This window comes from Rhinopithecus roxellana, chromosome 10 (assembly GCF_007565055.1).
Source record: "Rhinopithecus roxellana isolate Shanxi Qingling chromosome 10, ASM756505v1, whole genome shotgun sequence".
In the NCBI taxonomy this organism is placed as follows: domain Eukaryota; kingdom Metazoa; phylum Chordata; class Mammalia; order Primates; family Cercopithecidae; genus Rhinopithecus; species Rhinopithecus roxellana.
In genome coordinates this window covers 29293100-29318385 of record NC_044558.1, presented here as the reverse complement: position 1 = coordinate 29318385, position 25286 = coordinate 29293100, and the positions used below count along the sequence as shown (strand labels likewise).

At 38.2% G+C, this 25286-nt stretch overlaps 1 protein-coding gene across 5 annotated transcripts in view; it reads left to right on the top strand.

Moving 5' to 3' along the window:
- PPP1R12A (protein phosphatase 1 regulatory subunit 12A) overlaps positions 1 to 25286 on the top strand; it is a 168219-nt gene that overhangs the window by 54934 nt on the left and 87999 nt on the right. For all 5 annotated transcript variants that reach the window (XM_030939999.1, XM_030939996.1, XM_030939998.1 and 2 more), the window contains exon 2: positions 6087 to 6217. In XM_030939999.1, coding sequence (XP_030795859.1) covers positions 6087 to 6217 — 131 coding nt within the window. The remainder of the gene's footprint in view (positions 1 to 6086; positions 6218 to 25286) is intronic.

Genomic DNA, 25286 nt, shown 5'->3' with positions numbered 1-25286 from the left:
ACCAGATCTTATTTTATCTGGAAACCTGCAGTATGTATCCTTTTGTACCTGCCTTCTTTACTCATTTATGTATTTATGAATTTCTTTCAGGTTGTTGAAGATAACAGTATTTTGTTCTTTTTGTTCAATGTTCTTTTTTAAATCAATTTATAGGATTCTGTTACGTGAATAGGATCTCCCTTCATACATATACACCCAACCCTGTATATTTATCCATTCCACATAACTTTAGTAGATGCTATTAGATAGTTTTCTGAAGTGGTTGTGTGAATTTCATACTTCCACCAGCAATTTGGTTGTTTTCTTTTTTTTTTTTTTTTTTTTTTTTGAGACAGTCTTGCTCTGTCGCTCAGACTTGCAGCTCAGTACTGTGATCTTGGCTCACTGCAACCTCCGCCTCCCAGGTTCAAGCGATTCTCATGCTTCAGCCTCTCAAGTAGCATGTGCAACTGTGCCTGGCTAATTTTTGTTATTTTTAGTAGAGACGGAGTTCTGCCTTGTTGGCCAGGCTGGTCTTGAACTCCTGACCTCAAGTGATCCGCCTACCTCAGCCTCCCAAAGTGTTGGGATTATAGGCGTGAGGTGCCACACCCAGCCTTGGCTGTTTTTCCACATTACCATTTAATGCTTTTTATTTAAGAAATAACTTCTTGAATTTTTTTCATGAAACACCGTCTATTCATTGTAGATATTTTGAAAATGTAGGAAAAATTAAGGAAGAAAATAAAAGTGGGTCTCACAACCATTATTTTTAACCTTCAGAATATATTCTTTTAGTCTTGTATGATTTTTTTTAGTAAAGTTGGTATGTTTTGACTGTGTTCCCACCCAAATCTCATCTTGAATTGTAGTTCCCATAATTCCCATGTGCTGTGGGAGGGACTCAGTGGGAGGTAATTGAATGAATCATGGGGGCAGTTACCCCCATGCTGCTGTTCTCGTGATAGTGAGTGAGTTCTCACAAGATCTGATGGTTTTATAAGGGACTTTTCCCCTTTTGCTTGGCGCTTCTCCTTGCTGCTGCCATGTGAAGAAGGAGGTGTTTGCTTCTCCTTCCACCATGATGGTAAGTTTCCTGAGGCCACCCCAGCTATGTGGAACTGTGAGTCAGACTTCTTTCCTTTATAAGTTACTCAGTCTGTGGTATGTCTTTATTAGCAGCATGAGAATGGACTAATATAAAACTTTAAATCACATTAGGCATTAAAAAAAAACATCATGTGTTTTATATTCTTTCATCCTTTTCTATTTCCATATTTGCATCCTTTTTTAAAAAAAATTTGCTCTACCACCTTGAAAACACCTGATCTCATCTCATCTAGGAAGCTAAGCAGGGTTGGATCTGGTTAGTACTTGGATGGGAGACTATTGGCAATACCAAGTGTTGTAGGCTTAAAAAAAAAAAAAAACCCTCTTAATGTATTGAGGACATTTCCCCATATTCTTTTATAAAGATCATTTCTTATTTGCTTGTTGATATTTTTCATTTTAGAAAAACAATCATATTTGTATTACATATAATTATCAAGTAAGGTTTTATATTTTTATACTGAGGATAAAAATCAGGATATAGTTTTGGAGCCTATGAGATTTAAAAAGAGGTTGAGAAAAAAAAGGTGATTAGAATTTCATCAGTATCAGCCGGGGGTGGTGGATCACTTGAGGTCAGGAGTTTGAGACCAGCCAGGCCAGCATGGTGAAACCCCATTTCTACCAAAAATACAAGAATTAGCCAGGCATGGTGGCACACACCTGTAGTTTCAGCTACCCGGGAAGCTGATGCAAGAGGATCCGTTGAACCCAGGAGGCGGAGGTTGCAGTGAGCCGATTGCGCTACTGCAGCCTGGGTGACAGAGCAAGACTGTCGCAAAAGAGAAATAGTTTAATCAGTATGATTTCTCAAGGAAAGTGAATGATTATGCAAGTCACAGTAAGTCACTCTCTTATCTCAGCATTCTGTAAACTACTTTCTAATACAATATACTTTATATGTTTCTTTGTCATTAAATAGCTGTGATTCTCAAACTTCTTTCTTTTAACCACTGCCCTATGAAAAATAGTTCTTTTCTTGAGCAATATCTGTATCAATGTTGCCTATGTATTTTATCATCTCTTATCTGTAAGGTATGTTCTAGGCACTTTGGAAAACTGCCATAAGCTTGCTTATAACTTGTTCCAGAGGGAAGAATCATAGACACATAATAATATTAAATATATTAGGGAATTTTTATGATAAATACCCCCCCACACGTCTTCCCTCTACTTAAAATACGAAGACACCAACGCCCAAAAAGATTAAATTACTTGTTCACAGCCACAAAATTTGTGGCACAGCCAGAACTAGAACCTAAAACCAAAAGCTGTGAATCCTTCTCAATGCTTTTACACTTTTTTTTTTTTCTTTCTGAGATGGAGTCTTGCTCTGTTGCCCAGGCTGGAGTACAGTGGCGTGATCTCGGCTCACTGCAACCTCCGCCTCCCAGGGTCAAGCAGTTCTTCTGTCTCAGTCTCCCAAGTAGCTGGGACTACAGGCGTGTGCCAACATGCCTGGCTAATTTTTTGTATTTTTAGTAGAGACAGGGTTTCACCGTGTTTCCCAGGATGGTGTTGATCTCCTGAACTCGTGATCCACCTGCCTCAGCCTCCCGCTTTAAAACTTTTTAGGCACACTGCATAGTGCTTTTCTTGATAGAAACTTTGTCATTTTCTTCCTTAGAGAAATGCTGCTAGAAGCATTTCTTCTGTTTCTGTGGTAGTTAAGGAAAATGTATTTCATTTATACAAGTAATACTTAGTAAGCCCATAGATGCGTGATATCCTATTGCAGGTGAGAAATGTGTTGATAAACTAGGAACATCTGTGGAAAGCAGTGTGTTAAGTGTGGGAAAATCTTAGTTTCTGGAGCCTGAGCATCTCTGTGAGATTCCCAGCCCTATCATTTCCTGTCTGTGTGACTTATTCAAGCTACTTAATCTCTTTGATTCTTAGCTTCCTCCTACATTCATTAATTTGTTTATTGAGCCCAAGAACTCATGGTATTGAGGATGCAGCAGAATTCCTGCTCTAAGTAAACTCTCATGCTGGGAGTGGGATAAACAGATGGTAAATAAATAAGCAAAATATATATAGTATGTTGCAATAAATGGTATGGAGAAAAATAAAGTAGATACTCAGGATATAAAATGGTGGGGAAGGGGTTGTAATTTTGTGTGCTGTCCAAGTAAGGCAGTACCAAAAAGGTGAGAGTCAAGCAAAGACTTCATTTATGAAATGTGGATACAGTCATATCTTATTTATTCATTGCTTGTGTATAATGCTGATCCATTATATCTCATCAGCCAGCCCCAAACTGCTCTTTCTTAGGTTGAAGTGGCACTTAAGAAGCTCTTTTGTTTTCTCCATTAGTTACAGTCTGACATTAATATCCTTTTTTGTTGTTGTTGATGTGTTTTCAGTCCTAGAAAACAGTTTTTTTCCCCAAATATAAACAAACAGGAACTTCCTTTGGTGGTTAAGTACTGTGTTGGTGTTTAAGCCTCTTTTAAGGGGATGGGTAGATAAAGTAATGGTCTATGTGTAGCAAAATGTGTTAGAACCACTTTTTAAATGACACATCAATTTTTATTACTTTCAACAGTTACTTAAAATATCCTTCCGGATTCTTAATAAACTTGGGCTTTTTATACATTTAAATGGGTAGCACATGAATTTTCCAACAAAGATCTTTTGGCAATAAACCAAAGATGACAGTGTAAATTAATTTGTCTACTGATCAATTTATTAGAGACACTTTTAGAGTACAGAGATGATAATCATCAGCCCACGTACTCCTAGTTGTGTATTAGTTGTTTATCATAGATAGGAAATAGCAGCTATTTAGTTCATTTACTCAGTTTTACCCAAATTAGAAAAAAAAAAAAAGGCCACTTGCCCTCTGGGCAGATAGTGGCTTTGTGTGAATTAGGAGGGAAAAAACCTTTCAAGTTAAAGGCTCCTTGAGTGGATTTCATCCCATCTTCCCAATCCCCCAAGTCAAATACATGGCACAGACTTTACATTCTTGGGCAGAGGTCCTGGTAATACATGGGGATTGCATCTCAGGAGAGACAGTAGGATGATGTTATGAATAGTGCCAATTCCAGAAAGCCTCCCCATGGTAAATAGAGTATGTTTATGAATACAACCTATCTCACAGGACAGGTATAAAGTACTTATATTCACATACAGATATATCCCTAATCTGAAAATTATGGAGTTTAGATTCTAGATAGATATAAATAAGAAAATTGTGGCTATTGATATTATTGATAATGTGATAGAGTACTAGGAATTACTTTAAAAGGATGTCCAGGAGGGCCTACCTGAAGAAGAAACATCTGCATTGAGATTTGTTTGATGAAAAGGAATCAGCATGCTTAGATCTGGGGCAGAGCATTCCTGACAGTGAGAACTGCAAGAACAAAGGCTCTGAGGTACCACCTGGTCAAGGAATAGTAAGGTTCCTATTGTGGCTGGAACAGAGTGATTGTAGGAACAGTTGTGGAGAACAGTGAGTACCTTGGAGTGGGTTTTTGTGAGAATAATGTATGTAAATCATAGATAAAGCACCTCTCATACTGCGTGGCACAAAGCAAGCATTTGATAAAAGTTCCCTTATTTACTTTAAGACTGTAGTTCTCAAAATTTTTTTATTTTAGGACTTCTTTATACTCTTAAGAATTATTCAAGATTCCAATGAGCTTTTGTTTCTGTAGGTGAATATTTACAGTCTTACAGTTTAAAACCAGGGATTCATTTAAAAATAACAATGATTTACCCCTGTTACCAAATGATTTTTAAAGTAACTAATTCATTTTTTCTTGGTTGTATGTATTAATATTTACAGTCTTAGAGTTTAAAACTGAGGATTTAAAACACTATTTATTTAAAAATAACAGTGATTTACCCGCGTTACCAAATAACGTTTTTTAATTAAAATAATTCATTTTTTCTTGAAAGTTTGAGTTTATTATTGGCAACAAATATACTGTTAATTGCTTTTCTTGAAGTGACAGACTCATTTTGTTCATTTGCAAGAAAAGATCTCCCAAAAATCAAAGTTAGACTAACTGTAGTTTGTCATTTTAAGTAGACATAATGTTGCATGGAAAAGTGGCTAAGTCAGCTTACATCTCAATCTCACAAGTGCTTTTCATCAAGACAACCATCATACTTGGAAGAGGTGTTTTAACATATTCTTCCCATAAAGAATATAAAAAAGACCTGTGTACAAGGGCCAAAGTTTAAAACGTACTGCTTTGTCAAAGACGTGTATGAGTAAAAATTGCTGCCCCCCCAACCACCACATTTTTTGGAGACAGGGTCTCACTCTGTTGCCCAGGTTGCAGTGCAGTGGTGTGATCATAGCTCATTGCAGCCGTGAACTCAAGCTCAAGCGATCTGCCTGCCTCAGCCTCCCAAGTAGATGGGATTACAGGCATGAGCCACTGTGCTTGGCAATTTTTTTTTTTAATTATGAGTACCAAGTGGTCGATAACAGTGACTATTAATAGAGGTGGGGCTTTTTGTTTTTTTGGTTTTTTTTTTGGCCACTGCCATTATTTGTGCTAAAGCACATGCAGTTTTACAGCTGGTACTTTTATACCATCAAGTGTATATGTCAACAAAGTAAAAAAGGGAAATGACATCTTAGTTTTATCTTGAAAACAATTTTGCCCTAATCAACTCCCTAAAAGAATCTACTCCCCCGTTCCCCCAGCGGACAACATTTTTGGGAACCACTGCTGTAGAGACTATTATTATACTTAATTATAATGTCTTCATTTTAATAGGTACTTGTTATCCGAATTGGGTTGCCATAAAGAGTCTAGTCACATATACTACTGTTGTATGTGTACCTAAGCAAGGACTCTTACAATTTAGTGTCATTGGTGTGTTTGATGGAGTATAGTCAAGATAGCAGGAGATTTATGTACAGAGAATATTTGTATTATAAAAGCTACAAAATAGGAATTTTATTCTATTGATAGATTATGTGGAGGGTTAATTCGTATTTTTTCCAATCTTGCTTTCTGTTTTGTTTTTAGGCTTGCATTGATGACAATGTTGATATGGTGAAGTTTCTGGTAGAAAATGGAGCAAATATTAATCAACCTGATAATGAAGGCTGGATACCACTACATGCAGCAGCTTCCTGTGGATATCTTGATATTGCAGAGTAAGCCAGTTCTGTGTTTTAATTTTATTCTAATACTATTTGAGAGACCTGAGTGTTTATTGAAATGATAACGGTAAATGAGTGAACTCTTACAATACTTGAATTCATGAAAATTATTCTTTCCAAGAAAGAAAATAAGTGGTTATTGGGAATCCATATATGCTCAGAATCAGATCTTCTTTCTGTCTCCCCACCCTCTTTGGCCTTTGGTACTTTATATTAACATTAGTAATTGTACACATTCTCTGTCTCTATCTTTTTTCTTTTGAGTACGGCTGGAGCATTGTCAAATGATTCAGGGTTAATACTTAGCAGTCGAACCCATTCCTTTATAATCATAAAATTGGCAACTGGGTTACTTGCTATAGGGAGAATATGATACATAGTTCTCCAGTGAGCCTGTTTACTTAGTTTTTCTGAAGATTGTCTTTTTAAAAAATATACATATTTTAGAAAATTCCATGAGAAATAGTCATTGTATTCTCTACTACCTTTAATGTGTGGGTACATACTAAGAACATCTGATTGTTTTAAGCATTTAACAATGGAAGTGTAGATATCTTGAAAAATAGTGTTTTCATTAAATTATTTTTCTTGTTACTATCTATCCACACAGTAAACAGTTGTGTTGTCTCTCTGCTCATATCAAAGCTTATCAATGAATAAATATTGACCATGAGAATTCTACTCTGTAAATATCTTAATAAGCCTTCATAGTTTTATCTCTATACATTTTACTTTTTTTCCCCATTTGTACTGGAGATACAATATCTAAATTTCAAGGCAGAAACTGTATGGTGAAATGAAAAGTGGGCCTGGGAACGGTAAGGTCTGAATTACCTGAATTTTATTACTGACTCTGCCACTTACTATACGACATCTTTCCATAATTTGTTTCCTCTTTCTGAGCAGTAATTTTTTTGTATGTAAACTGAGGAAGTCTTTTTCCTATTGCAAAACAGCAGTGGTTGTTCACACTTAACAATCATGATTCTCAAGTTCTTTACTTCCTTTTTGGACTTTTCCTGCTCAATAGAAGACTTAAATCTCTTCATAGAAAAAAAAAAAAAAAAAGGCCGGGCGCAGTGGCTCAAGCCTGTAATCCCAGCACTTTGGGAGGCCGAGACGGGCGGATCACGAGGTCAGGAGATCGAGACCATCCTGGCTAATACGGTGAAACCCCATCTCTACTAAAAAAAAAAAAAAAAAATGCAAAAAACTAGCCGGGCGAGGTGGCGGGCGCCTGTAGTCCCAGCTACTTGGGAGGCTGAGGCAGGAGAATGGTGTAAACCCGGGAGGCGGAGCTTGCAGTGAGCTGAGATCCGGCCACTGCACTCCAGCCTGGGCGACAGAGCGAGACTCTGTCTCAACAACAACAACAACAAAAAAAAACCAGTTAATTGTGTATTTATCTTTATACTTAATGATTAGGCTCTGGAGTTAATTGATAAAGAATATGTATGCCTCCTGAATCACTATCAAGGAGTATAACCTTGGCAAGTTGTTTAATTTTTCTAAGCTTTAGTTTTCTCCTCTATAAAGTAATATTTCCTAGGTTTGTTGTGAGGATTAACTGAAGTAATTCATCAAACATAGGACCTGGCTCATAGGAAATAGTACATATTAACTTTTGACCATTACCTTTTGTATCTACACTGGGAAAATGAAAACTCAACCTCTTTCTTCAGATGTTTAATTCTTATGTTTCCGTTTTGTATTCATGTTTCTGAGTTTGAAAAGACAATATTAATTGTCTTGAATAATTTCTTTGCATAGACTTGATTAGGTCACAGACCTATTGTGTAAGTTGGAATGCTTTTAGCTGCAAGTAATAGAATACCCAATTTAAAATGACCTAAAGAATAATGGTACTTGTTAAACAGGATAAAATATCATTTAGAGGAAGGACATTTAGATTTATTAAGCAGCTCAGTGATGTCAGCAAGGACCTGGGATCTTTCAGTTTTTTCTTCTGCATTTCCCAAAAATGAACCTTATTCTTAGCGTTCTCCCCTCATGGTTACAAGATGATTGCAACAACTCTAGAATTGTGTTTTACATATCCACATCCAAAAGCAAATAAAAAATGGATTGCGAGTAGAAAATATCCTCTCTGTATTCTGTGTACATCAAAGAGGAAAACCTTTCCCAGGGAACCCTCCAGTTGCTGAAGACATCCCATAATGAGACTTCTTTTAGCCTGGTCCTGGTCATTTGTCCATGTTGTAGCTAGGAAAAGTAAATATCTTGCCATATTCAGCTTTTACATGCTAGTATATAAGAAGCATGAGGAAGGGTAAGCAGTTTGTTGCAGTTGCTAATGTTATCAGTAGGGTGACTATTACTTTTCATTTTTTGGAGAGTGGGATATGGAATATATGCTTTACAGTACTTGTACAAACAAAAGTGACCTTTTGGGGCCAAGGTTGACTATAGTTGCTAATCTAATTACTTTAGTTTGAATTTATGACTGTGCTATAGACTGTGGAGTTTCCTGGAACCAGATTAAAATTAGAAGAATAAGTTTTCCTTTTTATTCTTTCCACCACATGAGATCTTTTTTACAATAATAACTTTTTATAAAGGGCAGTTTAACTCTAGCATATACTGGATGATTTGTTAAGGTGATGTTAGCCCAAAATCCTTCCAAATACTCAATTATTTTTATTGGCATAATCTCTTTTAGCAGGCTGGGCATGGTGGCTCACGCCTGTAATCCCAGCACTTTGGGAGGCTTCGCTTGAGCTCAGGAGTTCGAGACCAGCCTGGGCAACATGACGAAACCCCATCTCTGCAAAACATACAAAAAAATTAGCCAGGCACAGTGATGTACACCTGTAGTCCCAAATACTCTTGAGGCTAAGGCAGGAGAATTGCTTGAGCCTGGGAGGCAGAGGTTGCAGTAAGCTGAAATAGCACCATTGCACTTAAGCCTGGGTGACGAGAGTAACACCCTGTTTCAAAAAATAAATAAATACATACATACATTAAAAACACCTCTTTCAGCAGTTAATTTCACTAATGATTAAGTGAAATTAATGAAACCCTAGTTTTCTTGGGTATAGAAAAATAATAGCCTGGTGGCCTAATCGATAGGGCGAAGATAGTCCACAGATCAGAATGTTTTATGGGCATGAAAGAAAGCACTAATAATAATAATAATAATGTAGATAATAGTTATAAACCAGGGGATAGGAAAATGGGGCATATGGTCACTGTGCTAACTGAAGTATTTTGGAGTTAAATTTGTTGCAAATCCTAGTTCTCCCATTCACTAGCTTTGTGTCCTTGACCAATCTACTTAGTCTCAATAATTTAAGATTATTTATAAAATTGGAAAGATCTAGGTTCTTCCTGAGCCTTTTTTCTCATACTGCATTCCACTTCACGTTTTTCACTCTGTCAATACTGGACTACTTTTAGTTCCCCAACATTCCCTACTGGTTTACATCAGTGTGTCTCTCTTCATAATAGTTTTATTTGCCTGCTGTTGCATTACTTGAGCAGCTTCTACCAAACTCTCAAGATGCAGTTTGTATAAGGGTCATTTCCTCCAGGAAGCTTGTCTGATGTTCTTGGCAAATTCATCATCATCTCTAACACATCAGTTGTTTGTTTATATGCTTCTTCACTAACTGCATTTATGCACAGAATAGTAGTAAATCATCTCTATTGATATGTGCAGTTAAGCCTAGATTCGTTTGCTCGGAGGATTTGAGGATGATTAGGATACATTGAGTTCTAAATTTTTAACTTCTGTTGGAAATAGTAGAACAAAGAATGTCAGATTACAGTTTCATTTCTAGGCATTTAACAATTTTACATTTGGCCTGTAGCGTAATAGAAACCAAGTGAATAGACCACATGAATGATGGCTGTTCGTATTGTGGCTCAATTATCTCACATTTTCACCAAAATAATTACCCTTAACTTTTGCTTATTCTTAACAAGGTAGAAGTCCTAGGGAAAAATAAAAATATAGATTATTTAATAATGCCCTTTATCCAGAGTGGAATGGAGGACAAGTAAATGAGGTGAGTTTGTGGAGCCTGATTTTATGTTCAGCATATGCATTGTTTTAATAAATAGTCTTGAGTTTTTCATTCTTAAGAATATTATTACTTTAACATGTTTTTAAAATTATGCAGTCAGTAAATATTTAAGCATCTACTGTATATATCATGTCAGATACTAAAGTGTATGCATTAACATCATTCTTTTCCTTTGGGGTGCTGAATCAATATTATGGGCAGAATAGTGTCACCCAAAATTCTTAGTTGAAATCCTAACCTCCAGTACTTCAGAATGTGACTCTATTTAGAGAAGGGGCCTTTAAAGGGATGATTAAGTTAAAATGAAGCCGACAGAATTGTTTCTGATCCAGTCTGGCTGGTTTTCTTATAAGAGGAAGACATTTGGACACAAAAAGAGACACCAGGGTCCCTCTCATAGAGAGGAAAGAAACGATATGAACAAACAAGAAGGCAGCCATCTACCAAGCAAGGAGAGAGGCCTGTGAGGAAACCAAAGCTGCTGACACATTGATCTTGGACTTCTAGGCCACAGAACTGTGAGAAAATAATATTTCTATTGTTTAAGCCACCCAGTGTGTGACATTTTATTATGGTAGTCCTAGCAAACTAATATGAGCAGTATAAACTTTCCACTATCACATCAAGGCATGACTTTGGACATACTAGAAAAGGCAAATGATTTTAGGGCCCAAGAACCCATGTATGCAACTTATAGTTCCAATCTTGAATTATCAATTAGTTATACATCTATGGCATAAATTATAATTGAATTACTATGTGCAAAGCATTGAAAACCAAGTTCTTTGAAGAAATAATTAGATGAAAACATAGGAACTATGCAATGGTAACATTTTAGTTGTCATTCTTTTTTATTTATTAGTTGGAATATTTTTGTAAAAGAAACTTTCTCGTCTCTGCTATTTGGTTACCCTTTGTATTAGTTCATTCTCATGCTGTTGTAAAAAATTGCCCAAGACTGGGTAATTAATAAAGGAACAAGGTTTAATTGACTCACAGTTCCACAGGGCTGGGGAGGCCTCAGGAAACTTAACAATCACGGTGGAAGGGGAAGCAAACACATTCTTCTTCACATGGCGGCAGGAAGAGACAATGCCAAGCAAAGGGGGAAAAGCCCCTTATAAAATCATCAGATCTCATGAGAACTCACTCACTGTCACAAGAACAGAAGCCTAGGGGTAACCGCCCCTATGATTCACTTACCTCCCTCTGGGTTCCTCCTACAACACATGGGGATTATGGAAACTACAATTCAAGATGAGATTTGGGTGAGGACACAGCCAAACCATATTACCTCAGTACAATTTTTATAGGGGAGATAGAATATATTCTTTATTATTTCTCCTTATGTACTGGCTTTTTAAATAATGAATTTCCTTGCTATCTACCTTCGGTAGGGACTAATTTTTTTTTTCTAGTTTAAGTAATATTAGGAGCTCGTGCATTTTCTCTTTTATTTTATTTGTATGATACTTTAAGTTCTGGGTTACATGTGCAGAATGTGCAATTTTGTTACATAGGAATATACATGCCATGATGGTGTGCCGCACCCATCAACCCGTCACCTACATTAGGTATTTCTCCTAATGTTATCCCTCCCCTAGCCCCCCACCCCCTACAGACCCTGGTGTGTGATGTTCCCATCCCTGTATCCATGTGTTCTTATTGTTCAACTCCCACTTATCAGTGAGAACATGTGGTGTTTGGTTTTCTAATCTTGTGATAACTTGCTGAGAATGATGGCTTCCAGCTTCATCCAGATCCCTGAAGGGACGTGAACTCATCCTTTTTTATGGCTGCACAATATTCCATGGTGTATATATGCCACATTTTCTATTTATTTATTTGTTTGTTTGTTTGTTTTTATTATACTTTAAGTTCTAGGGTACATGTGCATAACATGCAGGTTTGTTACATATGTATACTTGTGCCATGTTGGTGTGCTGCACCCATCAACTCGTCAGCACCCTTCAACTCGTCATTTACATCAGGTATAACTCCCAATGCAATCCCTCCCCCCTCCCCGCTCCCCCCTCCCCGTGATAGGCCCCGGTGTGTGATGTTCCCCTTCCCGAGTCCAAGTGATCTCATTGTTCAGTTCCCACCTATGAGTGAGAACATGCGGTGTTTGGTTTTCTGTTCTTGCGATAGTTTGCTGAGAATGACGGTTTACAGCTGCATCCATGTCCCTACAAAGGACACAAACTCATCCTTTTTTATGGCTGCATAGTATTCCATGGTGTATATGTGCCACATTTTCTTCATCCAGTCTGTCACTGATGGACATTTGGGTTGATTCCAAGTCTTTGCTGTTGTGAATAGTGCCGCAGTAAACATACGTGTGCATGTGTCTTTATAGCAGCATGATTTATAATCCTTTGGGTATATACCCAGTAATGGGATGGCTGGGTCATATGGTACTTCTAGTTCTAGAACCTTGAGGAATCGCCATACTGGTTTCCATAATGGTTGAACTAGTTCACCAACAGGGTAAAAGTATTCCTATTTCTCCACATCCTCTCTAGCACCTGTTGTTTCCTGACTTTTTAATGATTGCCATTCTAACTGGTGTGAGATGGTATCTCATTGTGGTTTTGATTTACATTTCTCTGATAGCCATGATGATGAGCATTTTCTCATGTGTCTGTTGGCTGTATGAATGTCTTCTTTTGAGAAATGTGTGTTCATATCGTTTGCCCACTTTTTGATGGGGTTGTTTGTTTTTTTTCTTGTAAATTTGTTTGAGTTCTTTGTAGGTTCTGGATATTAGCCCTTTGTCAGATGAGTAGATTGCAAAAATTTTCTCCCATTCTGTAGGTGGCCTGTTCACTCTGATGGTAGTTTCTTTTGCTGTGCAGAAGCTCTTTAGTTTAATTAGATCCCATTTGTCAATTTTGGCTTTTGTTGCCATTGCTTTTGCTGTTTTAGACATGAAGTCCTTGCCCAAGCATATGTCCTGAAGGGTATTGCCTAGATTTTCTTCTAGGGTTTTTATGGTATTAGGTCTAACATTTAAGTCTCTAATCCATCTTGAATTAATCTTCGTATAAGGAGTAAGGAAAGGATCCAGTTTCAACTTTCTACTTACAGCTAGCCAATTTTCCCAGCACCATTTATTAAATAGGGAATCCTTTCCCCATTTCTTGTTTTTCTCAGGTTTATCAAAGATCAGATGGCTGTAGATGTGTGGTATTATTTCTGAGGACTCTGTTCTATTCCATTGGTCTATATCTCTGTTTTGGTACCATTACCATGCTGTTTTGGTTACTGTAGCCTTGTAGTATAGTTTGAAGTCAGGTATCGTGATGCCTCCAGCTTTGTTCTTTTGACTTAGGATTGTCTTGGCAATGCAGGCTCTTTTTTGGTTCCATATGAACTTTAAAGCAGTTTTTTCCAATTCTGTGAAGAAACTCATTGGTAGCTTGATAGGGATGGCATTGAATCTATAAATAACCTTGGGCAGTATGGCCATTTTCACGATATTGATTCTTGCTATCCATGAGCATGGTATGTTCTTCCATTTGTTTGTGTCCTCCTTTATTTCACTGAGCAGTGGTTTGTAGTTCTCCTTGAAGAGGTCCTTTACATCCCTTGTAAGTTGGATTCCTAGGTATTTTATTCTCTTTGAAGCAATTGTGAATGGAAGTTCATTCATGATTTGGCTCTCTGTTTGTCTGTTACTGGTGTATAAGAATGCTTGTGATTTTTGCACATTAATTTTGTATCCTGAGACTTTGCTGAAGTGTCTTACCAGCTTAAGGAGATTTTGGGCTGAGACAATGGGGTTTTCTAAATATACAATCATGTCATCTGCAAACAGGGACAATTTGACTTCTTCTTTTCCTAACTGAATACCCTTGATTTCTTTCTCTTGCCTGATTGCCCTAGCCAGAACTTCCAACACTGTGTTGAATAGGAGTGGTGAGAGGGCATACCTGTCTTGTGTCAGTTTTCAAAGGGAATGCTTCCAGTTTTTGCCCATTCAGTATGATATTGGCTGTGGGTTTGTCATAAATAGCTCTTATTATTTTGAGATATGTTCCATCAATACCAAATTTATTGAGCGTTTTTAGCATGAAGGGCTGTTGAATTTTGTCAAAGGCCTTTTCTGCATCTATTGAGATAATCATGTGGTTTTTGTCTTTGGTTCTGTTTATATGCTGGATTACGTTTATTGATTTGCATATGTTGAACCAGCCTTGCATCCCAGGGATGAAGCCCACTCGATCATGGTGGATAAGCTTTTTGATGTGCTGCTGAATCTGGTTTCCAGTATTTTATTGAGGATTTTTACGTTGATGTTCATCAGGGATATTGGTCTAAAATTCTCTTTTTTTGTTGTGTCTCTGCCAGGCTTTGGTATCAGGATGATGTTGGCCTCATAAAATGAGTTAGGGAGGATTCCCTCTTTTTCTATTGATTGGAATAGTTTCAGAAGGAATGGTACCAGCTCCTCCTTGTACCTCTAGTAGAATTTGGCTGTGAATCCATCTGGTCCTGGACTTTTTTTGGTTGCTAAGCTATTAATTATTGCCTCAGTTTCAGAGCCTGTTATTGGTCTATTCAGGGATTCAGCTTCTTCCTGGTTTAGTCTTGGAAGAGTGTAAGTGTCCAGGAAATTATGCATTTCTTCTAGATTTTCTAGTTGATTTGCGTAGAGGCGTTTATAGTATTCTCTGATGGTTGTTTGTATTTCTGTGGGGTCGGTGGTGATATCCCCTTTATCATTTTTTATTGCGTCTATTTGATTCTTCTCTCTTTTCTTCTTTATTAGTCTTGCTAGTGGTCTATCAATTTTGTTGATCTTTTCAAAAAAACAACTCCTGGATTCATTGATTTTTTGGAGGGTTTTTGTATCTCTATCTCCTTCAGTTCTGCTCTGATCTTAGTTATTTCTTGCCTTCTGCTAGCTTTTGAATGTGTTTGCTCTTGCCTCTCTAGTTCTTTTAATTGTGATGTTAAAGTGCAAATTTTAGATCTTTCCAGCTTTCTCTTGTGGGCATTTAGTGCTATAAATTTCCCTCTACACACTGCTTTAAATGTGTCCCAGAGATTCTGGTATGTTATCTTTGTTTTCATTGGTTTCAAAGAACATCTTTATTTCTGCCTTCATTTCGTTATGTACCCAGTAGTCATTCAGGAGCAAGTTATTCAGTTTCCATGTAGTTGAGCGGTTTTGATGGAGTTTCTTAGTCCTGAGTTCTAGTTTGATTGCACTGTGGTCTGAGAGACAGTTTGTTATAATTTCTGTTCTTGTACATTTGCTGAGGAGTGCTTTACTTCCAATTATGTGGTCAATTTTGGAATAAGTGTGATGTGGTGCTGAGAAGAATGTATATTCTGTTGATTTGGGGTGGAGAGTTCTATAGATGTCTATTAGGTCTGCTTGCTGCAGAGATGAGTTCAATTCCTGGATATCCTTGTTAACTTTCTGTCTCATTGATCTGTCTAATGTTGACAGTGGGGTGTTGAAGTCTCCCATTATTATTGTATGGGAGTCTAAGTCTCCTTGTAAGTCTCTAAGGACTTGCTTTATGAATCTGGGTGCTCCTGTATTGGGTGCATATATATTTAGGGTAGTTAGCTCTTCCTGTTGAATTGATCCCTTTACCATTATGTGATGGCCTTCTTTGTCTCTTTTGATCTTTGATGGTTTTAAGTCTATTTTATCAGAAACTAGTATTGCAACCCCTGCTTTTTTTTGTTCTCCATTTGCTTGGTAGATCTTCCTCCATCCCTTTATTTTGAGCCTATGTATGTCTCTGCATGTGAGATGGGTCTCCTGAATACAGCAGACTGATGGGTCTTGACTCTTTATCCAGTTTGCCAGTCTGTGTCTTTTAATTGGAGCATTTAGTCCATTAACATTTAAGGTTAATATTGTTATGTGTGAACTTGATCCTGCCATTATGATATTAACTGGTTATTTTGCTCATTAGTTGATGCAGTTTCTTCCTAGCCTTGATGGTCTTTACATTTTGTCACGTTTTTGCAATGGCTGGTACTGGTTGTTCCTTTCCATGTTTCGTGCTTCCTTCAGGGTCTCTTGTAAGGCAGGCCTGGTGGTGACAAAATCTCTAAGCATTTGCTTATCTGTAAAGGATTTTATTTCTCCTTCACTTATGAAACTTAGTTTGGCTGGATATGAAATTCTGGGTTTAAAATTGTTTTCTTTAAGAATGTTGAATATTGGCCCCCACTCTCTTCTGGCTTGTAGAGTTTCTGCCGAGAGATCTGCTGTTAGTCTGATGGGCTTCCCTTTGTGGGTAACCTGACCTTTCTCTCTGGCTGTCCTTAAGATTTTTTCCTTCATTTCAACTTTGGTGAATCTGGCAATTATGTGCCTTGGAGTTGCTCTTCTTGAGGAGTATCTTTGTGGCGTTCTCTGTATTTCCTGAATTTGATGTTGGCCTGCCCTACTAGGTTGGGGAAGTTCTCCTGAATGATATCCTGAAGAGTGATTTCCAACTTGGTTCCATTTTCTCCCTGTCTTTCAGGCACCCCAATCAGACGTAGATTTGGTCTTTTTACATAGTCCCATACTTCTTGCAGGCTTTGTTTATTTCTTTTTCTTCTTTTTTCTTTAGATTTCTCTTCTCACTTCATTTCATTCATTTGATCCTCAATCGTTGATACTCTTTCCTCCAGTTGATCGAGTCGGTTACTGAAGCTTGTGCATTTGTCACGTATTTCTCGTGTCATGGTTTTCATCTCTGTCAGTTGGTTTATGGCCTTCTCTGCATTAAGTATTCTGGCTATCAATTCTTCCACTCTTTTTTCAAGAATTTTTAGTTTCTTTGTGCTGGGTACGTAATTCCTCCTTTAGCTCTAAGAAGTTTGATGGACTGAAGCCTTCTTCTCTCATCTCGTCAAAGTCATTCTCTGTCCAGCTTCGATCCGTTGCTGGTGATGAGCTGCGTTCCTTTGCAGGGGGAGATGCGCTCTATTTTTTGAATTTCCAGCTTTTCTGCCCTGCTTTTTCCTCATCTTTGTAGCTTTATCTGCCTCTGGTCGTCGATGATGGTGACGTACTGATGGGGTTTTGGTGTGGGTGTCCTTCCTGTTTGTTAGTTTTCCTTCTAACAGTCAGGACCTTCAGCTGTAGGTCTGTTGGAGATTGCTTGAGGTCCACTCCAGACCCTGTTTGCCTGGGTGTCAGCAGTGGAGGCTGCAGAAGATAGAATACTGCTGAACAGCGAGTGTACCTGTCTGATTCTTGCTTTGGAAGCTTCCTCTCAGGGGTGTACTCCACCGTGTGGGGTGTGGGGTGTTGGTCTGCCCCTAGTGGAGGATGTCTCCCAGTTAGGCTACTCAGGGGTCAGGGACCCACTTGAGCAGTATATGCCACATTTTCTTCATCCAGTGTATCATTGATTGGCATTTGGGTTGGTTGCAAGTCTTTTTTTTATTTTTTATTTATTTTATTTTATTTTATTATTATTTTTTATTATTATTATACTTTAAGTTCTAGGGTACATGTGCATAACGTGCAGGTTTGTTACATATGTATACTTGTGCCATGTTGGTGTGCTGCACCCATCAACTCGTCAGCACCCATCAATTAGTCGTTTATATCAGGTATAACTCCCAAAGCAATCCCTCCCCCTTCTCCCCTCCCCATGATAGGCCCCAGTGTGTGATGTTCCCCTTCCCGAGTCCAGGTGATCTCATTGTTCAGTTCCCACCTATGAGTGAGAACATGTGGTGTTTACTTTTCTGTTCTTGTGATAGTTTGCTAAGAATGATGGTTTCCAGCTGCATCTATGTCCCTAAAAAGGATGCAAACTCATCCTTTTTTATGGCTGCATAGTATTCCATGGTGTATATGTGCCACATTTTCTTCATCCAGTCTGTCACAGATGGACATTTGGGTTGATTCCAAGTCTTTGCTGTTGTGAATAGTGCCGCAATAAACATACGTGTGCATGTGTCTTTATAGCAGCATGATTTATAATCCTTTGGGTATATACCCAGTAGTGGGATGGCTGGGTCATATGGTACATCTAGTTCTAGATCCTTGAGGAATCGCCATACTGTTTTCCATAATGGTTGACCTAGTTTACAATCCCACCAACAGTGTAAAAGTGTTCCTATTTCTCCACATCTTCTCCAGCACCTGTTGTTTCCTGACTTTTGAATGATTGCCATTCTAACTGGTGTGACATGGTATCTCATTATGGTTTTGATATTGTGAATAGTGCTGCAGTGAACATACGTGTGCCTGTGTCTTTATCGTAGGATGATTTATAATCCTTTGGGTATATGCCCAGTAATGAGATTACTAGGTCAAATGGTATTTCTGGTTCTACATCCTTGAGGAATCGCCACACTGTCTTCCACAGTAGTTGAACTAATTTACACTCCCACGAAGAGTGTATAGGCTTTCCTAATTTTCCACAGTCTCTCCAGCGTCTGTTGTTTCCTGACTTTTTAATGATTGCCATTCTAACTGTCGTGAGATGGTATCTCATTGTGGTTTTGATTTGTGTTTCTCTAATGACCAGTGATGATGAGCATTTTTTCATATGTCTGTTGGCTGCATAAATGTCTTTTTTTTTTGAGAAATGCCTGTTCATATCCTTTGTCCATTTTTTGATGGAGTTGTTTGCTTTTTTCTTGTAAATTTGTTTAAGTTCTTTGTAGATTCCGGATATTAGCCCTTTGTCAGATGGATAGATTGCATAAATTTTGTCTTGTTCCGTAAGTTGCCTGTTCACTCTGATGATAGTTTCTTTTGCTGTGCACAATATCTTTAGTTTAATTAGATACCATTTGTCAATTTTGGCTTTTGTTGCCATTGCTTTTGGTGTTTTAAACATTAATTCTTTGCCTATGAATTCTTTATGACTGTGTCCTGAATGATATTGCCCAGGTTTTTTCCTAGAATTTTAATGATTTTAGGTCTTACGTTTAAGTCTTTGATCCATCTTGAGTTGATTTTTGTATAAAGGTGTAAAGAAGTGGTCCAGTTTCAGTTTTCTGCATCTGGCCAGCCAGTTTTCCCAACACCATTTATTAAATAGGGAATCTTTTCCCCATTGCTTGTGTGTGTCAGGTTTGTCAAAGATCAGATGTTAATAGATGTGTGGTGATATTTCTGAGGCCTCCATTCTGTTCCTTTGGTCTGTATATCTGTTTTGGTACCAGTATCACGCTGTTTTGGTTACTGTAGCCTTCCAGTAAAGTTTGAAGTCAGGTAGTGTGATACCTGCAGCTTTGTTCTTCTTGCCCAGGATTGTCTTAGCTATGCCGGCTCTTTTTTGGTTCCATATGAAGTTTAAAGTAGTTTTTTCCAATTATGTGAAGAAAGTCAGTGGTAGCTTGATGGGGATAGCATTGAATCTATAAATTACTTTGTGTAGTAAGGCCATTTTCATGATGTTGATTCTTTCTATCCATGAGCATGGAATGTTTTTCCATTTGTTTGTGTTCTCTCTTATTTCCTGGAGCAGTGGTTGGTAGTTCTCCTTGAAGAGGTCCTTCACATTTCTTATAAGTTATAAATTGTATTCCTAGGTATTTTATTCTCTTGGTTGCAATTGTGAATGGGAGTTCACTCATGATTTGGCTCTCTATTTGTCTGTTATGGGTGTATAGGAATGCTTGTGATTTTTGTACATTGATTTTGTATCCTGAGACTTTGCTGAAATTGCTTATCAGTTTAAGGAGATTTTGGGCTAAGACGATGGGGTTTTGTAAATATGCAATCTTGTCATCTGTAAACAGAGACAATTTGACTTCCTGTCTTCCGATTTGAATACGCTTTATTGCTTTCTCTTGCCTGATTGCGCTGGCCAGAACTTCCAATACTATGTTGAAAAGGAGTGGTGAGAGAGGGCATCCTTGTCTTGTGCAGGTTTTCAAAGGGAATGCTTCCAGTTTTTGCCCATTCAATATGGTATTGGCTGTGGGTTTGTCATAAATAACTCTTATTATTTTGACATATGTTCCATCAATACCTAGTTTATTGAGAGTTTTTAGCATGGAAGGCTGTTAAATTTTATCAAAGGCCTTTTCTGCATCTATTGAGATAATCATGTGGTTTTTGTCGTTGGTTCTCTTTATGTGATGGATTACGTTTATTGATTTGCATATATTGAACCAGCCTTGCATCCCAGGGATGAAGCCGACTTGATTGTGGTTTATAAGCTTTTTGATGTGCTGCTGGATTCGGTTTGCCAGTATTTCACTGAGGGTTTTCACATCGATGTTCATCAGGGATGTTGGCCTAAAATTCTCTTTTTTGTTGTTGTGTGTCTGCCAGGCTTTGGTATCAGGATGATACTGGCCTCATAAAATGAGTTAGGGAGGATTGCTTCTTTTTCTGTTGATCAGAATAGTTTCAGAAGGAATGGTACCAGCTCCTCTTTGTACCTCTGGTAGAATTTGGCTGTGAATCCATCTGGTCCTGCACTCTTTTTGGTTTGTAGGCTATTATTTCCTCAATTTCAGAACCTGTTATTGGTCTATTCAGAGATTCAACTTCTTCCTGGTTTAATCTTGGGAGAGTGTATGTGTCCAGGAATTTATCCATTTCTTATGGATTTTCTAGTTTATTTGCATAGAAGTGTTTATTGCATTCTCTGATGGTAGTTTGTATTTCTGTGGGATCAATGGTGATGACCACTTCATCATTTTTTATGGTGTCTTTTGGATGCTTCTCTCTTTTCTTTATTAGTCTTGCTAGCGGTCTATTTTGTTGATCTTTTCAAAAAGCCATTGATTTTTTTTTTGAAGGCTTTTCTTTCTGTCTCTGTCTCCTTCAGTTCTGCTCTGATCTTAGCTATTTCTTGTCTTCTGCTAGCTTTTGAATTTGTTTGCTCTTGTTTCTCTAGTTGTTTTAATTGTGATGTTAGGCTGTCAATTTGAGATCGCTCCTGCTTTTCTTGTGGGCACTTAGTGCTATAAATTTCCCTCTATATACTGCTTTAAATGTGTCCCAGAGATTCGGGTGCATTGTGTCTCATTGGTTTCAAAGAACATCTTTATTTCTACCTTCATTTTGTTATTTACCCTTTAGTCATTCAGGAGCAGGCTGTTCAGTTTCCATGCAGTTGTGTGGTTTTGAGTGAGTTTCTTAATCCCAAGTTCTAATTTGATTGCACTGTGGTCTGAGAGACAGTTTATTGTGATTTCTGTTCTTTTACATTTGCTGAGAAGTGTTTTACTTCCAATTATGTCGTCAGTTTTAGAATAAGGGCCTTGTGGTGCTGGGAAGAATGTATATTCTGTTGATTTGCGGTGGAGAGTTCTGTAGATGTCTATTAGGTGTGCTTGATCCAGAGCTGAGTTCAAGTCCTGGATATCCTTGTTAATTTTCTGTCTCGTTGATCTGTTTAATATTGACAGTGGGGTGTTAAAAATCTCCCACTATTACTGTGTGTGAGTGTAAGTCTCTTTGTAGGTCTCTAAGAACTTGCTTTATGTACTGAGTGCTCCTGTATTGGGTGCATATATATTTAGAATAGTTAGCTCTTCTTGTTGAATTGATCCCTTTACCATTATGTAATGGCCTTCTTTGTCTCTTTTGATCTTTGATGGTTTTGAAGTCTGTTTTATCAGAGACCTGGATTGTAAACCCTGCTTTTTTTTGGGGGGGGGGGGGTGCTTTCAATTTGCTTGGTAGATCTTCCTCCATCCCTTTATTTTTAGCCTATGTGTGTCTTTTCACGTGAGATGGGTCTCCTGAATACAACACACTGATTGGTCCATTTACATTTAAGGTTAATATTGTTAGATGTGAATTTGATCCTGCCATTATGATGCCAGCTGGTTATTTTGCCTGTTAATTGATGCATTTTCTTCATAGTGTTGATGGTCTTTTCAGTTTGGCATGTTTTTGCAGTGGCTGGTACAAGTTGTTCCTTTCCATGTTTAGTGCTTCCTTCAGGAGCTCTTGTAAGGCAGGTGCTTTTGCTTGTCTGTAAAGGATTTTTATTTCTCTTTTGTTTATGAAGCTTAGTTTCGCTGGATATGAAATTCTGGGTTGAAAATTCTTTTCTTTAAGAATGTTGAATATTGGCCTCCACTCTTTTCTGGCTTGTAGGGTTTCTGCCAAGAGATCTGCTGTTAGTCTGATGTGTCTCCCTTTGTGTGTAACCCAACCTTTCTTTCTGGCTGCTCTTAACATTTTTTCCTTCATTTCAACCTTGGTGAATCTGACAATTGTGTGTCTTGGGGTTACTCTTCTCGAGGACTATATTTGTGGTGTTCTCTGTACTTCCTGAATTTGAATGTTGTCCTGCTTTGCTAGATTGGGGAAGGTCTCCTGGATAATATCCTGAAGAGTGTTTTCCAGCTTGTTTCCATTCTCCCCGTCACTTTCAGGTATACCAATCAAATGTGCGTTTGGTCTTTTCACGTAGTCCCATATTTCTTGGCGGCTTTGTTCATTTCTTTTTACTCTTTTTTCTCTAAACTTCTCTTCTCCCTTTATTTCATTAATTTGATTTTCAATCACTGATATCCTTTCTTCCACTTGATCCAATCAGCTATTGAAGCTTGTGTATGCTTTGTGAAGTTCTCATACTGTGGTTTTCAGCTCCATCAGGTCATTTAGCTCTTCTCTACACTGGTTATTCTAGCTAGTCATTTGTCTAACCTTTTTTCAAGGTTTTTAGCTTTCTTGCTATGGGTTTGAACATGCTCCTTTAGCTTGGAGAAGTTTGTTATTACCGACCTTCTGAAGCCGACTTCTGTCAACTTGTCAAACTCATTCTCCACCCAGTTTTGTTCCCTTGCTGGCGAGGAGTTGTGTTGCCTTGGAGGAGTAGAGGTGCTCTGGTTCTTGGAATTTTCAGCCTTTCTGCTCTGGTTTTTCCCCATCTTTGTGGTTTGATCTACCTTTGGTCTTTGATGTTGGTGACCTATGGATGGCGTTTTGGTGTGGATGTCCTTTTTGTTGATGTTGATGCTGTTTCTTTGTTTGTTAGTTTTCCTTCTAACAGACAGACCCCTCAGATTCAGGTCTGTTGGAGTTTGCTGGAGGTCCACTCCAGACCCTGTTTGCCTGGGCATCACCAATGGAGACTGCAGAACAGCACATATTGCTGCCTGATCCTTCCTCTGGAAGCTTCATCCCAGAGGGGCACCCATCTATATGAGGTATCTGTTGGCTTCTACTGGGAGGTTTCTCCCAGCCATGCTACACAGGGGTCAGGGACCCTGTTGAGGAGGCAGTCTGTCCGTTATCGGAGATTGAATGCCATGCTGGGAGAACCACTGCTCTCTTCAGAGCTATCAGGCCGGGATGTTTAAGTCTGGAGAAGCTGTCTGCTGCCTTTTGTTCCGATATGCCCTGCACCCAGAGTGGATTCTAGAGAGTCAGTAGGCCTTGCTGTGCTCCGCCCAGTTCTAGCTTCCCTGCCATTTTGTTTACACTATGAGCCTAGAACCACCTACTCAAGCCTCAGCAATGGCGGACGCATGTCCCCCTGCCAAGCTCCTGCGTTGCGGGTCCATCTCAGACTGCTGCGCTAGCAGCGAGCAAGGGCGTGAGACATGCCAAGCCAGGCATGGGAGGGGATCTTTTGGTCTGCCGGTTGTGAAGACCGTGGGAAAAGTGCAGTATTTGGGCAGGAGTATACTGCTCCTCCAGATACAGTCACGCACAGCTTCCCTTGGCTAGGAAAGGGAAATTCCACGACCCTTTGTGCTTCTCGGGTGAGGCAATGCCCCGCCCTACTTCAGCTCACCCTCTGCAGGCTGCACTCACTGTCTAACCAGTCCCAGTGAGATGAACCAGGTACCTCAGTTGGAAATGCAGGAATCACCCGTCTTCTACGTCAATCTTGCTGGGAGCTGCAGACCAGAACTGTTCTATTTGGACATCTTAGAAGCGACTCTCATTTGAACATATTGATGTGTTTCAGTCCATTGCAGCTATTATCCTTATCAGTTGGCAAACTGAACCACATCTTTGTTCATTGAGAAGCTCTTCAAGTTGGCTTCCTAAGACCTTGGGACATGACCAAATAAAGTGGTCTTTATAAGTTTCCTTACTCTCTGGTATTACAAGATTTTTCAGACTAATCTTTTACATTCCTGCCCAAGGCCTAGAGTCCTCATTTCTCCAAGAAACCTTGTTCCTTGGGATGGCTACTGAGAGTACTCATTGCTGTTGGGTTGGTCATTGTTTCCAGGTCAAAATCAGCACCAAAGTGTTTTTTCTTTAACCTCTTCTATCCTGTGTCACCGTCTTTCCTCTCATTCACTGCTGGGGAGCACAGGATTAAAGTAAAACATAATTACTAATTTGCTTCATCATGTATTACACATACATTACACTGAGTATAATAATACCACCACCACCACCAGTATGGTTACTAAATCATTCGAAGTTTTGTTTTTGAGGGTTTTGTTTTGTTGGCATTTCTTTTTGTCCTTAGTATATTCAACTTGCAATATACCATCAGGTTACTATGTGTTGAATTCACTTGAGAGTTTATTTTTTTAAATTTTAATTTTGTTTTATAATTTACGTAAAATACTAGTTCCAATGGCAATACCTGCTCTGCCACCCTATTTCTTCCCATACCCTATAAAAAAAGTTTAAAAAACTATCTTCTAGTTTGCTAATAAAAGTATTATTTTAATTGAAATATTAACCCCCCATCTTTTTAAATAAATGATAGAATATCACACACATATTTCTCCACTTTGCTTTTTTCACTTAACAGTCTATTCTGGAGATCACTATCTAGTGGAGTATAGAGATACTCGTCATTGTTCTTTTCAGTTGTAGTACTCCACTGTGTAGTATTCATTATAGTTTATCATTTATTCAACATGTCCCTCTTAATTGACCAATGTTGGTTAATTGAATGACTATAATTTTAGCTTAGAGTTGTCCCTTTTTTTGTATTCTTGCAAGTTATAGGAATTTTTATGTTTATCTGTAAAATGTTTTGTATATGAATAAGAAAATGTAATGATTAACATTTTGCTTGCCAGTGTAATTATTTGGATATAATCTTTTCTGTTACTTAGTTTTGTCATCACATTTGTTTTTTAGGCTT